General features: G+C 37.3%; 1 protein-coding gene across 1 annotated transcript; it reads left to right on the plus strand.

Annotated features, from left to right (window-relative positions):
* The first annotated feature begins 539 nt into the window (after positions 1 to 539).
* plaat1l (phospholipase A and acyltransferase 1-like) lies at positions 540 to 3,249 on the plus strand. Its single transcript, XM_084393348.1, has 4 exons — positions 540 to 978; positions 1,997 to 2,126; positions 2,198 to 2,451; positions 2,571 to 3,249. The coding sequence occupies exons 1-4, from the start codon at positions 970 to 972 to the stop codon at positions 2,634 to 2,636; spliced, it is 459 nt and encodes a 152-aa protein (XP_084249474.1). The 5' UTR covers positions 540 to 969; the 3' UTR covers positions 2,637 to 3,249.
* Positions 3,250 to 16,261: the final 13,012 nt, after the last annotated feature.

The raw sequence follows: 16,261 nt of genomic DNA on the forward strand, positions 1-16,261 counted from the left end.
TTCACCACAAAGTTTTGCCCTTCCTCGACAACCAGCGCTTTGCAGATCTCCATCACCCAATTTAAAAGAAATTTACTATTTTTGACTGACAAAATGCCGGCGGCTGGAAAGTTGTTCAAAAACTTTATTTTTTAGTAAACTCTGTGTACACAAACAATGTTCTCAATGCTCGAGTTCATGTGTAGAGCCCCTGGTGATACTTCAAGTAAAGTTTCATGTTGTGTCCAGCCTTCTTAGTGTTTTAAAAATGACTCATAGAAGTGCCCCAAGCAAGCACTCCCATACAAAAGGCAATTTGACCGAAAACGAAAATACTGTCAATCTTAAAAGTGGCGTTTCCATTTTAATTATGCTTTTAAGCGAAAGTTTGCCTCGGGTAGATTCCCCAAAAAGACCCTAGGTTGCATTTTGGCGAGAGTTACGCTTTAAGAGAGAGATGGGCGTGATGCGTTTAGCAGCTTATTTGCATTTTGCACTTTGCTTCAACTTGATGAGCAGATGTTTCCTGATAAAAAGAGAAGTTAGGCTTTAATTTAACTCCCTTGAGAAGCTGCTGCATCAGTTAACCTGAGATGTCTTTCGAAACCTATTGCCTCTGACAAAAGCTAAAATAAATAAAAAGCATTAAAATTTATTTATTATCTTTCCTTTCACTTAGTACTCTTTCAGACATTGAAATATCCATATCCTATACAAAGAATCACGTTCACAGATAATGAAGGGCTTTTTTTTGGATGTCTTTTAATGAGGCACTGAAGAATAGTTCCTGGGTGTGTTTAAAGAGGAGAGCATAACCTGCACATTGCTTGTTCTTGTAGGTTAGAATCTGATAGGCTTCCCCCATAAATCTCCCCTTTGAGGTTTGTGATATCAGATGTTATTAATGCTTCACTGCTCTTTTAATGAAGGACTCTCTGTACACGTCTAGTGTTTTCGACGGCAAAGGCATCGATAGCGCAGCGAACACAAATGGGACTGGTAAATATTATTTTTGTTCTGCACTCTTAGAAAAAAATGTTCTATATAGAACCTTAAAAGGTTCTGTCAGACCTTATGTAGAACCTTTTAGGGGTTCCTGTCATTTTATTGATTTAGTTTTAGTTTATGTAGTTTTAATTCATTTTTAATTATAATTAAATGTTATGAATTAAATAGCTTGTAAACATACTTTATCACTAGAATTTTTTTAAAGAACCCATAAACATGAAAGTATTAAGCAATCATTTAAGACATTTCTCTTTATGTAGAACCTTTCTGGCATTGAGTCAAGAACCCTAGGGTTCTGTAAGTTTAGTTCTTTTCCATTTTTAGTTGAAAACGGTGGCACCTACAACTAAACAAAGCAAACTTTTTATGGGTTTTGGCCATTTATTTACACGACAGCAGCATTTTGGGGAGCCTGAAAATGCAAACTTCTGAAAACAATACTGTTATCGTCTCTGTGTGAAAACGGGTATGTCATGCGCATGCTTATTACATGTTCAGTCTATAGGCGCGTAGTTTCTCTTTACAAAGTGTAGTTACATTTACAAAGTGTACAGAATATAGCGTTTTTAGCCGTTTTCACAGATCCGTGTGAACTTTACATGAAAACCGCAAAGGAAAAACTTTTTCACGTTTTAAGTACAACGTTGTCGTCTAAACGGCCCTTCTGTCTTGCCTTAGTTCTAGTTCGTTCATTAGTTGTCATAGTGTCAGATTAGTCCTCACCTGTTCCCTGTTCTGTTGAATACCTTCCTCATGTATTTAGACAGTCTTCCTCAGTTTTAGGTTTTGTGTTGAAGTTACATTCTAGTGTGTATTTCTATATTGTTCCTGGTGTTTATTAAATGTTATTTCATAGTTTTTCTGCATCATGCATCTTTGGTTGGTTCATCACTACAGCTAAACTGGGACAATAGATCCCCATTGAACCCTTTTCTTTTTGAAGAGTGTGATGTGATCGTGCTTTTAAAGTGTAGTTTCCTGATATCTTTACTTTTTTTCTTCTTCTCAGCATAACTCTCATCCGAAGCTTTACCCCGGAGATATTCTTGAGTTTCCCGGAAACAGTTACTTTTCTCATTTTGGAGTTTACTATGGTGAACGGGACGGAGTTCCTTACGTGGCCCATCTGACCATCAGAGGTGAGTGTGTGCGATCTGTTAGTGTGAAATCTGAAATCTCATAACTCATTCTCTCATCATCTCTCTTCAAGATTCAGACACCAAACTCCTCCTTTTCGGCCGAGCTATAAACGCCGCAGTAAAGCTTGACCCGCTTGATGTGGTCGGGAAGAGATACAAGGTAAGAAACTACTTGGATGACAAGCATCCACCTCGAGATTTCTACACTCTCATCAAGCCGGAGATTGATGACATCATGGCGAAACCCATCACCTTTGACATCCTGTTCAACAACAGCGAACATCAGGCCACAATGTTTCGATACGGGGTTAAAAAGTCAGAGCAGGTAAGAAATGTTTTCTAATTCTAAACATGATTATCATCTTTTTCATTGTAGAGTCGACTTATTACACTTGTTCTGGAAAACATTGGCAGTTGAGTAACATTTTTGAAAATTGTTTCCAGATTGAAAAAGTCTATTCCAAGATAGTTCCCACCTGGAAAGATTTATTTGAGAAGAAAAAGATTTAAGGGACTCGTGCTGCATGAAGACAAGAGTTCAACATCATACAAAAACACACTTTCTTTCTTAAATAATTCTTAAATGAAACAAAATATTGGAACCTACTGATGTCAAATATGCAAAATTATTTGATGTTGCGTACAGTCTGAACAAATGGAAAAACCACAATACTCTTTAATGGATTGAATGTTTTGTAATGTGTATTGAATCTTCTGGTTCAAGTCTCGCATGTCTCCACAAGGAGGCGGCAGACAGTAAAAGTTTACATTGCACTGAACAACAGGTATGATAAAATGTCTTCATTAACCAGTAAAAATGTCTTTTACATATAATTTTTTTTTAAGTGTCTAACTAATATAACTAATATAGAACTGAAAAAAATAAATGACTCTGACCTTTTTATTAATGTAAATGTGATAAATAATCTGCAGATAATCATGTTCAAAAGCCAACAAACTTTTGTGTCTCATCTCATCATAGTATAGAAATTAAATTGAATGTCTCTGACCTTATGGATTTATACTATAAACGTGATGAATAATCTACAGATTTTCATGTACAAAAGCCAACTAACATTTTGTAAAACTAGAAAGTTATTAAAATGGCTTCCACGAAAACCGAGTCATTTCTGTTCATTTTTTCCCCACTTTAGTTAAAGCTTCATTTATTTTATTTTATTAAAGCCTAATTTTTATTATTATTATTATTATTATTTAGAAATTCATATTAAATATCTGAGAATATCTATATTGAAGACTTTAGAATTTTGACAAGCAGATAAACACCATCTGCCCAGCAGGGGGCGAATAATCATCATGCTGATTGATTTATGGATAGAATGCATGGAAACAATGATGACTGAAGAGCCTCTTGTTGCTTTATTTTGGATGATCTCGGTGTTCACTGTGGCATGACGGAAAAGGATGCAGGTGTACAGTATGTGTGAGAGGGACAGTTCCCTAAACAGAGGGTGATAGAAAAAGGTCATAAGACTAACTATAAAAATCAACATAAAGGGAAGCCTCCCATTCTTAAAGGTGCAATCGCTTATGTTGCGCCATGTTGGCTACTTAAAAATTTCAGCTAATTATTCAAATCGGGTTTAACACTTAAAGGCTGGGTTTGTGATTTGTTCTAGAATTTTTGTTTTTATGCTGGTTTAAAGTCTCTTCACATCCTGATAGCAATCACTAAGTTAAGTGTTCTGTGTGTGTGTGTGTGTGTGTGTGTGTGTGTGTGTGTGTACCCCCCCCCCCCCCCCCCCCCCCCCCTAAAAAATGGTTTTAAGTCAGTTATTTATATCTTTTGCTGTAGTGTGTCAGTAGGAAATATCAGTTTACATTTCCAAACATTCTTTTTGCCATTAATTGTAATAATCCAGTGAGATTTGTGTATGCACAAGGAGTCTGACAACAGCCGGTATGATCTGATCTCACCATCATCGAGTCCGTCTGTGATTGCATGAAGAAACAGAAAAAACTGAGACAGACTAAATCCAGAAGAACTGCGGGAACGTCTCCGAGATGCTTGAAGAAACCTTCCTGCAAAGCTACCTGAAAAATTATGCACAAGTGTACCTGGACAAAAGCCGTTTTAAACGCAAAGGGTCGTTACACCATTTATTGATTTGAATTAGTTAATAGAAGTTCAATCATAAATAAATTCAATTTGTGATTTTATTTTTGAAAGCATTCTCACTTTACAGCATTTTTACACAAGTGCCAGTACTTTTCACAGTACTGTAGCTTTGCAGGAAGGTTTCTTCAAGCATCTCGGAGACGTTCCCGCAGTTCTTCTGGATTTAGTCTGTCTCAGTTTTTTCTGTTTCTTCATGCAATCACAGACGGACTCGATGATGGTGAGATCAGATCATCCTGGCTGTTGTCAGACTCCTTGTGCATACACAAATCTCACTGGATTATTACAATTAATGGCAAAAAGAATGTTTGGAAATGTAAACTGATATTTCCTACTGACACACTATAGCAAAAGATATAAATAACTGACGTAAAACCTTTTTTTTTTTTTTTGGTATTAACATGCCTAAGACTTTTGCACAGTACTAGATAGATAGATAGATAGATAGATAGATAGATTGATATGCCACACCTGTGAGGTGGAAGGATTATCTCGGCAAAGGAGAAGTGCTCACTAACACAGATTTAGACAGATTTGTGAACAATATTTGAGAGAAATAGGCCTTTTGTGTACATAGAAAAAGTCTTAGATCTTTGAGTTCAGCTCATGAAAAATGGGGGCAAAAAGAAAAGTGTTGCGTTTATAATTTTGTTTATATATGTATATTATATATTATGTATGTATAGTGTATGTATACATACAGATGTTGTAGTGAGAACTTTTACTGAAAATATAAAAAAAAATTAAACTTTTATTTTTTCATTTGCCAAGGCAGCATTTCTCATTTTCATTTCATTTAACTTAAATAACCGATATAAAATGGATTAAATAAAATTATATAGAGTATAGACATTTAAAAACAAACTAATAAAATTAAGAAAAAAAATACTACAACTTTAAAACTAAAAAAACTAAAATAAAAACACTGTAAATGTAAACTAATTCAAAATAGTTACAAAGTCAAGTCACCTTCATTTATATAACGCTTTTAACAATATAGATTGTTCCAAAGCAGCTTTACAGTGATAATAGGAAATTACAGTGACAGAGATTGTTTTGTCTTTACAGCAGCTCTAGAATAAAGTTATTGTCCAGCTAAAGTTAGTTTTGATTGATTCACTTCCGTCGCAACGATCATTAGTTATTAACTTAGGGGCCGCTAACACGACACCGTTCTAACAGAAAACCCTTAAGTTCTCTCTGCGCAAACTTTAAAAACGTGAACCTGTGACAACGCTGATGGCGTGCACATGCGCATTACGTGTTTAGTCTATAGGTATGCGCGTTTGAATATATATGTGCGCAGGCCTGTAGTCCTCCTTTACAAACCAACCCTCAACAAACTACTTGTCTGGCCTTAAAATTTATAATACAGAATTTTTATCCCTTCTGCAAAGCCACGAGAACCGGAATTATCCCGACAACGTTTTATCTGTACAGAGGTGAAGGGAAGGAGAAGGGGCCTTCACAGGGGAGGGACTAGTTGACACTTCAGGACTGCGTTGTCGTCGTGTCCAGGCGCAGGTCCTTCATCAGATCTGGATACGGCCTGGATCCGGCGGACTGCGGTAAACCTCGGATAAACAGAGAGACTGATATTAGCGCAGACACCATTCTTCTTATGATGTAACGAGTACATCAGGATTTATGGGAAGTGTTCCCTGTTCCGGCTGACCTAATTTATGCAGCCTAACATTGAATTATAGAAGTCTATAATGTGTTGTGTGTATGCTAGGTCAAAGAGATGTGTTTTTAGTCTAGATTTGAACTGACAAAATAAAAAGATACATAATAAAAAAAAAAAGTATAATAGTATCTCAGTGATACTAAAATCACAGATACTTATATTTTCAAGTATTTAAAAAATGTTTACCAAAAAAATTATAAAACCGGCATGCAAAATATTATCTACAAGACTTTGAATGGAAGCTGTATGTCTGGTGGTTAAAACTGAAATAGTTACAAAAAAAATGCGAAGAAGAATAAAACTTAGCTAACACTAAAATGATTTAGCAGACCAATCTTTCCTGTCCATCTCGTCCCTTTAGATGTTCATTGCTTTTAACTGCTTTCTAAGTCACCTAAGTCATTGTGATGTACATGTTACTTTGGTGAGGCTTCAGTGAAAGAGTCAAACTAACAGGCACTTCAAAAATAATTTGCATAATTAAGAAAGTCAATTAACTGAAACAGTCACAGTGGCAGCAAAAATACACTGTCTGTCACAGTGAGTTCTGTGTAATTTAGCTGTCTTGTTGTGTTAAGAATGATACTCTATTAAAAAGTTGTAGGCCTATTATTTAACTGGACTTCAATCACAAGTTTTCCACTTCATGCATTCCGATCAAAGGATACATAATTGTTTATGGAGTAAGCCAATTTAAAAGCACACAGAAGACTTTGATAAAGGTAGGGATTTTGTATTACTCATACTCACTGTTTTGACAGCTTCCTTTTTAAATATTATAGAACTTGTGTGAAAATCCTTTCCGGTAATTATATGAAAGTTAAATAAAAGCAAAGAATAAACAGTCGGCAAATACTCATCTGGTATATGCATCAGTTCTTTGTAAGAAATCCATCTGAGAATAGAAAGGCTTATCAGAGCAAAAGAAAATCACCGAACCGGAAACCCAGTTTCATCTGTTAAGGTTCTTCTCTATTGTTTGCGATATGAATGCTAGATTGAATCCCAAAATTAATTTACTGAGCAGCATTAACACATATAACAGCAGAGCTAGAGCTCAAAGAAATCTCTCACGTCACTGGAAATAATTAAACCAGCACACGCAAAAGAAGAAACTGTTACTGCTGCTTTTTGGATGAATATAAATACAACTAATCACTTGCACTTCTTATAGCTCCTATAAGCACAAAAAAAAAAAACAGCTTTACACCTAATATCAAAAAGAAATATAGAAAATGCATTGAGTGTTTGAGGACTAATAGTATGGTAATTCACACTGACATGATGACTTGTTTCAGGATAAATGGACAGAAATGATGAATCACGCACACTCATAAATGCAAACTAAATACTTTTCAGTAGTCAAGTCACCTATATTTATATAGCGCTTTTAACAATATAGATTGTTTCAAAGGAAATTACAGTAACAGATTGTTTTTGGCTTTACACCAGCTCTAGAATAAAGTTATTGTCCAGCTAAAGTCAGTTTTGATTGATTCACTTCCGTTGCAAAGATCATTAGTTATTAACTTAGGGGGCGCTAACACGACACCGTTCTAACAGACGCGCTCCGGTCGCCTGGTGCACACAACAGTGCCTGGTGGCTCGAGAACGCAAACCTTGAAATAGATTCCAAGGTGCAAACCTTGAACATTTGAACGGCCTGGATCCGGCGGACTGCGGTTAACCTCGGGATAAACAGAGACTTTTATTGGGTTTTGACTTTTATTGGGATTTATGGGGAGTGTTCCCAGTTCTGGCTGACTTATGACAGTTCTATGCAGATCCAATTGTAATGGCAATTTTCAAAGGTTAATCAAACAGCATCAAAAGGCATAAGAAAACTTTCAGAGGCAAATTGTAATAAAGAGAAAAAGTTTATTCTCTGAGAGAATTCTGTTCACAGTTACCGCAGCTACCCGGTATCAGGAAGACAGAACCTAACAGACTCAACAAAAACAGACATTTTATAGTGTCTTTTCTGACACTATACTCCTCCTCCCCAGTTTCTGTAACTTTCCTTACTGATATCCCCGTATCTTAACCGGTTTGGACTGGCTTCTACCTCCCTGGGCAGGTCAAATTGTTCTTTGTCCCAGAGAAGCCAAAAGGCTTCCATTTATGACTTAAATAATCTTCATAGATTAGATCTATGCAGCCTAACATTGAATTATAGAAGTCTATAATGTGTTATGTGTATGCTAGGCCAAAGAGATGTGTTTTTAGTCTAGATTTAACAGAGTGTGTCTGCTTCCCGGACAATGGTAGGAAGACTGTTCCAGAGTTTTGGTGCTAAACAGGAAAAGGATCTACCGCCAGCAGTCGATTTTGATATTCTAGGTATTATCAACTGGCCGGAATTTTGAGATCGCAATAGACGTGAAGGACTATAATGCGTTAAGAGCTCGCTCAAGTACTGCGGAGCTAAATCATTTAGTGCTTTAAGTAATCAGCAATATTTTAAAACTTTATTAAAAATTATTCCTCAAATCATGCATCTGGTCTATCTCTAAGAGATCAAAATAACGATAAAAAAAATAATACAAAAAATCCCACAGACTTGCATCGAAGGGCCTGATCCTGATCACTTTTGAATTTGACTACGTAGCAACCTCTCACATTTCAATGTAAAAATAGAGAATGTAAGAATATAGTTTTTTTTTCCCGTTACAAAATGTAAACTACATTATTGCTGAGCTAAAAGCATACATACAATATACTTTTGTAAAGCAATATATATAGAGTACATTGCAAATCTCATCTGCATTCTTTATATTGTCGCAAATATGTAAACTGTATTATCTATTGCTCAGCTCTATAGTTGGATATAGGCTATATAAAGCCAACTTTTTTCTTTATACATACAGTACACTCACGTAAAACAAAATAATATAAATATCTATATTTAGCCATACAATGTAACTATATAAAGTTGGTTATATAAGTATGTCCAACTTTATCTGCATGCATACAGCACCATGAAACAGTATGTACTATATAAAAAATCTCAACTGCTTGATTGTTTGTATCCCCACATAACATTAACTATATTATCACCCACACTGTAAAAAATCCAACTTACGTTTTGTATGACAAATTCAGGTTTAATCAACTATTTAACATGAAAAAAGTTGAGATAACTCAAACACGTAAGTTGAGAAAACTCAAAAATGTCCTGCAGCTGGTTGCCTTAAACTTTTAAGTTTTCTCAACTTTTTTTTTATTTTTTACAGTGCTGCTCTGTTCTACTAACTACAGTGAGGAAAATAAGTATTTGAACACCCTGCTATTTTGCAAGTTCTCCCACTTAGAAATCATGGAGGGGTCTGAAATTGTCATCGTAAATTGTCATCGTAGGTGCATGTCCACATCGTAGGTGCATGTCCACATCGTAGGTGCATGTCCACATCGTAGGTGCATGTCCACCATCGTAGGTGCATGTCCACATAATCAAAAAAAAAAAAAAAAACAGAAATCACAATGTATGATTTTTTAACTATTTATTTGTATGATACAGCTGCAAATAAGTATTTGAACACCTGAGAAAATCAATGTTAATATTTGGTACAGTAGCCTTTGTTTGCAATTATAGAGGTCAAACGTTTCCTGTAGTTTTTCACCAGGTTTGCACACACTGCAGGAGGGATTTTGGCCCACTCCTCCACACAGATCTTCTCTAGATCAGTCAGGTTTCTGGGCTGTCGCTGAGAAACACGGAGTTTGAGCTCCCTCCAAAGATTCTCTATTGGGTTTAGGTCTGGAGACTGGCTAGGCCACGCCAGAACCTTGATATGCTTCTTACAGAGCCACTCCTTGGTTATCCTGGCTGTGTGCTTCAGGTCATTGTCATGTTGGAAGACCCATCTTCAATGCTCTAACTGAGGGAAGGAGGTTGTTCCCCAAAATCTCGCAATACATGGCCCCGGTCATCCTCTCCTTAATGCAGTGCAGTCGCCCTGTCCCATGTGCAGAAAAACACCCCCAAAGCATGATGCTACCACCCCCATGCTTCACAGTAGGGATGGTGTTCTTGGGATGGTACTCATCATTCTTCTTCCTCCAAACACGTTTAGTGGAATTATGACCAAAAAGTTCTATTTTGGTCTCATCTGACCACATGACGTTCTCCCATGACTCCTCTGGATCATCCAAATGGTCATTGGCAAACTTAAGACAGGCCTTGACATGTGCTGGTTTAAGCAGGGGAACCTTCCGTGCCATGCATGATTTCAAACCATGACGTCTTAGTGTATTACCAACAGTAACCTTGGAAACGGTGGTCCCAGCTCTTTTCAGGTCATTGACCAGCTCCTCCCGTGTAGTTCTGGGCTGATTTCTCACCTTTCTTAGGATCATTGAGACCCCACGAGGTGAGATCTTGCATGGAGCCCCAGTCCGAGGGAGATTGACAGTCATGTTTAGCTTCTTCCATTTTCTAATGATTGCTCCAACAGTGGACCTTTTTTCACCAAGCTGCTTGGCAATTTCCCCGTAGCCCTTTCCAGCCTTGTGGAGGTGTACAATTTTGTTTTTAGTGTCTTTGGACAGCTCTTTGGTCTTGGCCATGTTAGTAGTTGGATTCTTACTGATTGTATGGGGTGGACAGGTGTCTTTATGCAGCTAACGACCTCAAACAGGTGCATCTAATTTAGGATAATAAATGGAGTGGAGGTGGACATTTTAAAGGCAGACTAACAGGTCTTTGAGGGTCAGAATTCTAGCTGATAGACAGGTGTTCAAATACTTATTTGCAGCTGTATCATACAAATAAATAGTTAAAAAATCATATATTGTGATTTCTGGATTTTTTTTTTTAGATTATGTCTCTCACAGTGGACATGCACCTACGATGACAATTTCAGACCCCTCCATGATTTCCAAGTGGGAGAACTTGCAAAATAGCAGGGTGTTCAAATACTTATTTTCCTCACTGTATAAGGTATGAAGATATTAAGTGGGGGCGTTTCCTCTGAGGAAGCAAGGGAGGCAGTGCCTCTAAAAATAAAAATAAAAAAACGGATGAGAAAATAATCCATATTTTAAAAATAAAACAACACAAATATTACAAAATGTGAAATTGACAAAAAAAAAGTGTCAAAATCGCTCGCTTTTCTAAAGTAACACTGTCCAACAGCGACACCAGCAGGTACAGTTACAGCGGGAGTCCGTGTCTCTCTTGCCTCCCTGAGACCATTGAGTTTTAACACACCCCACAAGGAACTTTTGCCTATGGTTTAAAAATACCACAGCAAGAACAACTAGCCTAACTAATAAAAGCATTATTAAAAGACAAATAAACACTCAGTAACTGAAAAAGAACAAACAAGCAATTGTACAAATAAATACAACTGAACAAATATAAAGTGTGTTAAAAAATAAAGTGTGTTATGATTTTCAGGTATAGAAACTGTAATCAAATAAAAAAAAATAACACTGCACTTAAAAAATACATTACAAATATAGTAACACAAGCTATTCAGTCAAGACCTGTGAGAAATTTTTCTTTGTCTTTTGTTGTTTGATTAACATTATAGTCAACAGCAGGTACATTAAGTTGCTGTCACATTAATTTGGATTTATTTTTTTTATTTTGGGGAGATTTGTGCGCAGAAGACAGTGCGTGGGTCTTCTTGTGCTGGAATGGTTTAAAGTCATTAAAATGCACACAAAAGAATCGATATCCAAATTAAAATTTCATAACAAGTATCCGATTCCTGACCTTAAGTTTTCGATTTCAGAATTGGAATCAATTTTTGATTCCCAACACTATGCACACCACTGATATTAAGATATTATAAACATTAACATCATGATTTTCTAAAGCTGCTTTGAAACGGCCTGCTTTGACAACACTGAACTGACCTGAATGATGACATCACTGTTTTCTCCATGCGTTGACGTAATTTCCACTGAAACAGGAAGCTAAGGCGGGACATATTGAATGGCTCCTCCCCCTTTTCAAATAGCCAATAGCGTTTAGTTTACCTCACAGACTGCAAGTAGTACTTGACAGCACCATGGAAGCGAATCCAAGCGCCAATGATGATACGTTGGATTCAATAGTAGAGGAGTGAATAAATTCTAGCCATTTCATTCTTAACCAGAGTACAGTTGGAAAACGGTATAGCATTTGAGCAACAGAACACACATCTCCAACCCATATTGCTCTGTGACGTGTCAGTGACGTGTCAATGCGATGTCCGGTTCGTGAACGAATTATTCTTTTGAACCGGTTCTTTTTAGTGAACCGGTCGAACCAGTTCACCAAATCGAACTGAATCGTTCAAAACAGTTCACATCTTGAGTCAGAGCTGATCCACAGTATTCTAAAGTTACTCTCTTTCGGACGAGCCTGGTAGTCAATCCGGAGTAAATGTTACTCCAGTAACTCCAACAGTTGACTGAACTGAGACATGTTGTGCTGAGCATGCGTGTACTATCTCGTACGTAAAGCCACGGTCGCTTTGGCCAGGTGGTATTTATCGCATAGGGGGCGGGAGTCGCGGGACGATTCAGATTCTAGAGAGCATTTGATTGGACAGAAAATGTGATGAGAAACTAAGGTCTGCGGTGATGTCATAAAAATCCGTGATCCATTTTAGCGGAAGTGAGAGACTGTAAGTTTTGAGTGCTTATATCTCCTAAATGTGAATTTTGTCATTGTTTTGGAACACACCAGCTTATTCATAACCTTAAGGCTAACATATTCATACTAAAAGCTATAATTTTGATTTCAGGGGGCCTTTAAAGGGTTAGTTCACCCAAAAATTAAAATTCTGCCAGTAATTACTCATCCTCATGTTGATCCAACCCCGTAAGACTTTTGTTCATCTTCGGAACACAAATTAAGATATTTTTGATGAAATCTGAGAGCTGTCTCACTCCTTCATAGGTTTCTAGGTAATTTCATTCTGCCAGCCCAGAAATGTTAGTAAAGACATCGTTAAAATAGTCCAAGTGACTACAGTGGCTCAACCTTAAGTGTATCAAGCGACTAGACTCCTTTTTGTGGAAAAAAATTCCCCTAAAATAACGACTTCAACTATTAATTTTCTTCCATGTCGGCCTCTGACGCGAGTTCACGAGAGCGCCACGACGCATGCGCGAGAACTGAGATGACGACGCTCACGATCATTTGATGGGGAAGTGTGAAAGGTAAGCCATTCATTTTGCGGCATTGGTAAGGCACTTTCACGTTTTCTTGTTGGTTTCTCACGATACGGACATCCAGGAAATGCACACTTTAAAACCATTTTAAACACTAGACCCATCTGCGTCATCTTCTCAGTTCTCGCGCTTGCGTCGTGGCGTCTCGTGAACAGAAGAAAATTAATAGTTGAATAAAGTCGTTATTTTTTGGGGGAGGGTTCACACAAAACGTATTCTCGTCGCTGAGCCACTGTAGTCACTTGGACTATATTAACGATGTCTTTACTAACTTTTCTGGGCCGGCAGATATCAATTACCTAGCAGCCTATGAAGGAGTGAGACAGCTCTCAGATTTAATCAAAAATATCTTAATTTGTGTTCCGAAGATGAACGAAAGTCTTACGGGGTTGGATCAACATGAGGGTGAGTAATTACTGACAGAATTTTCATTTTTGGGTGAACTAACCCTTTAAACTGGACTATGACTTTCTTCTAGAGCTGCTGTAAAGCCAAACCAATCTTTGTTGCATTATTCTCCTGTTATCACTGTAAAGCTGCTTTGAAACAATCTGTATTGTAAAGCGCTATATAAATAATGGTGACACTTGACAGTGTGTATTGTGCGCTATATAAATATTAGATTTGACTTTACTATCTTGAGCATGCAGCTCATAGAAATCCTCTATTGCAGGGTTCCTCAAATCTTGCTCTGATCAGGGTTGGAGCTGAACTCTGTTGGGATGTGGCCCTTCAAACACACCTGAGAAAGCTGAGAAATCACAGGTAGATGAGTTTGATCAGGGTTTGAGCTAAACTCTGCAGGGCAGCGGCCCTCCAGCACCGGATTTAAGGAACCCTGCTGTATTGCGTGCACAACAGAAATTTGGATACAACTAATCTGCCTTGCATATGCAACATTTCTAATCAATTTGTGCAACTCACACTTGAAACAAACAGTTTCACCAATAAAGATGAATGATTTTTGGAAACGTGTGGCCCCCAAATCTGCCGCTAACCTGCGATCTTCATGCATCATCTGTGGGACTGAGCATTTTGACGGGGTGAATTGTCCCTTGTGCACACTAAACCTTCGAGTATCAGAAGTTTCACTGATGGAGCGCCTGTCTGTTTGTGTCCTTCATCCGATGAGTATAGAGCGATACTGTCAAACGTCATTCGGAGAGTGAACTGTCCACTGTAACCTGTACACCACATCTCACGACACACATCGTTTCAAAGCAGCTTGACAGAAAATCATGATGTTAATGTTTATAATATTTCCATGCATTAGCAGATACTGTAAGAGCTGAGCGATAATAGTTTATATTTTTCAATGATGCAAACAATCATTCAGTTGAGATTTATTACAGCATATAGTGCATTATAAGAGTATACTGTAATTTTGCAGGTTAAGTAGAATGTAAAATTTGTCCAAGCTTTCATAGCTTACATTTTTAAGACAATATAAAGAAAACAAGCAGTTGAGAACTGCATAACTATAAGATAAGTGCACTACATATTTAGTAGTTGGGCTTTCATTTTTATGGTTTTGTTTGGCAAAATGAATGCATCTGATATTTAACCTGCATATGCTAATAATATACAAAACAAATTACATTTACAGATTTGGGAGATGCTTTTGTCCAAAGCTACCCCATGTCATGTACTACATGTAAATATTCAGTGGAACTTAATAATATAGAATTCATAGACAATTGGAAAAGTTTTTGGGGCAAACCTGACCTGTTGAAAAGAGATGGTATTCATCCCTCCTGGGATGGTGCTGCTCTTCTCTCTAGTAATATGGCACATAGTCTTAGAGCTCAAACATGACAATCTGGGGCTCAGGTCAGAAAGCAGACAGACTGGCTAAACCGACTGTCTGCTAGCGGCCTCGCGTCACCCAGGTCAGATAAATCCCATCACATAGAGCCTCTTTCACCTAGCTATCATCATATAGAGACTGTGTCTGTTCCCCGAATTTGGAAATCCAAAAAACATTTAAACCCAACTAAGGTTAAAAATTTAATTGATGTTCAACAAATAAAAAACAGCTATAATACAGATGAGCAAATGCTAAAGCTTGGGTTGCTGAATATTCGATCGCTTACTTCAAAAGCACTCGTTGTTAACGATATGATTTCAGATAATAACCTAGATGTGCTGTGTTTGACAGAAACCTGGCTAAAACCAAACGATTACATTACTTTAAATGAGTCCCCGCAAGATTACTGTTATAAACATGAACCTCGTCTGAAACGCAAAGGGGGTGGTGTTGCTGTAATTTATAGTAATAGTTTCAAAACCACTAAGAAATCAAGTTTTAAATATAATTCTTTTGAAGCATTGGTGCTTAATGTAAAAATATATAGTGTAAACGATAAATCACGTTTGAGATTTGTGCTGGCTACTGTATACAGGCCACCAGGGCACCATACAGACTTTATCAAAGAATTTGCGGACTTTCTATCAGAATTAATATTGACTGCAGATAAAGTACTAATTGTTGGTGATTTTAATATACACATCGATAATGAAAAAGATGCATTGGGATTGGCATTTAAAGACATTGTAAATTCAATTGGAGTTAGACAACACGTGTCAGGACCTACTCATCGTCGTAATCATACTCTAGATCTAATATTATCACATGGAATAGATGTTGATGCCGTTGAAATTCTGCAGCAGAGCGATGACATCTCAGATCATTATCTAGTCTCGTGTAAATTACATTTAGCCAAGGCTGCAAAGCCGACTCCGTGTTTCAAATATGTGAGACCTATCACTTCTGCTACTAAAGATTGCTTTATTAATAATCTTCCTAATCAGTTTCATCATCTCAGCATCTCAGATAGCTTAGAAGAACTAGATATTACAACAGAAACGTTTAACTCTCTCTTTTCCAGCACTTTAGACACAGTTGCTCCGTTGCGCTTAAAGAAGATTAAAGAAAATAGTCCAACGCCGTGGTACAACGAGCACACTCGGGCCCTTAAGAGAGCAGCCAGAAAAATGGAGCGCAACTGGAAGAAAACAAAACTAGAGGTATTTCGCATTTCATGGAAAGAGAGCTCAATTACTTACAGAGAGGCTTTAAAAGCTGCTAGATCTGCTTATTTTTCAACCCTATTAGAAGAAAATAAACATAATCCTAGGTAT

Source organism: Rutilus rutilus (genome assembly GCF_951802725.1).
Source record: "Rutilus rutilus genome assembly, chromosome: 21".
NCBI lineage: Eukaryota > Metazoa > Chordata > Actinopteri > Cypriniformes > Leuciscidae > Rutilus > Rutilus rutilus.

Coding starts and splice junctions, on each gene's coding strand:
- plaat1l (XM_084393348.1), top strand. Junction 2,127..2,197: donor GGCCCATCTGACCATCAGAG/GTGAGTGTGTGC, acceptor TCTCTCTTCAAG/ATTCAGACACCAAACTCCTC. Junction 2,452..2,570: donor GGGTTAAAAAGTCAGAGCAG/GTAAGAAATGTT, acceptor AATTGTTTCCAG/ATTGAAAAAGTCTATTCCAA.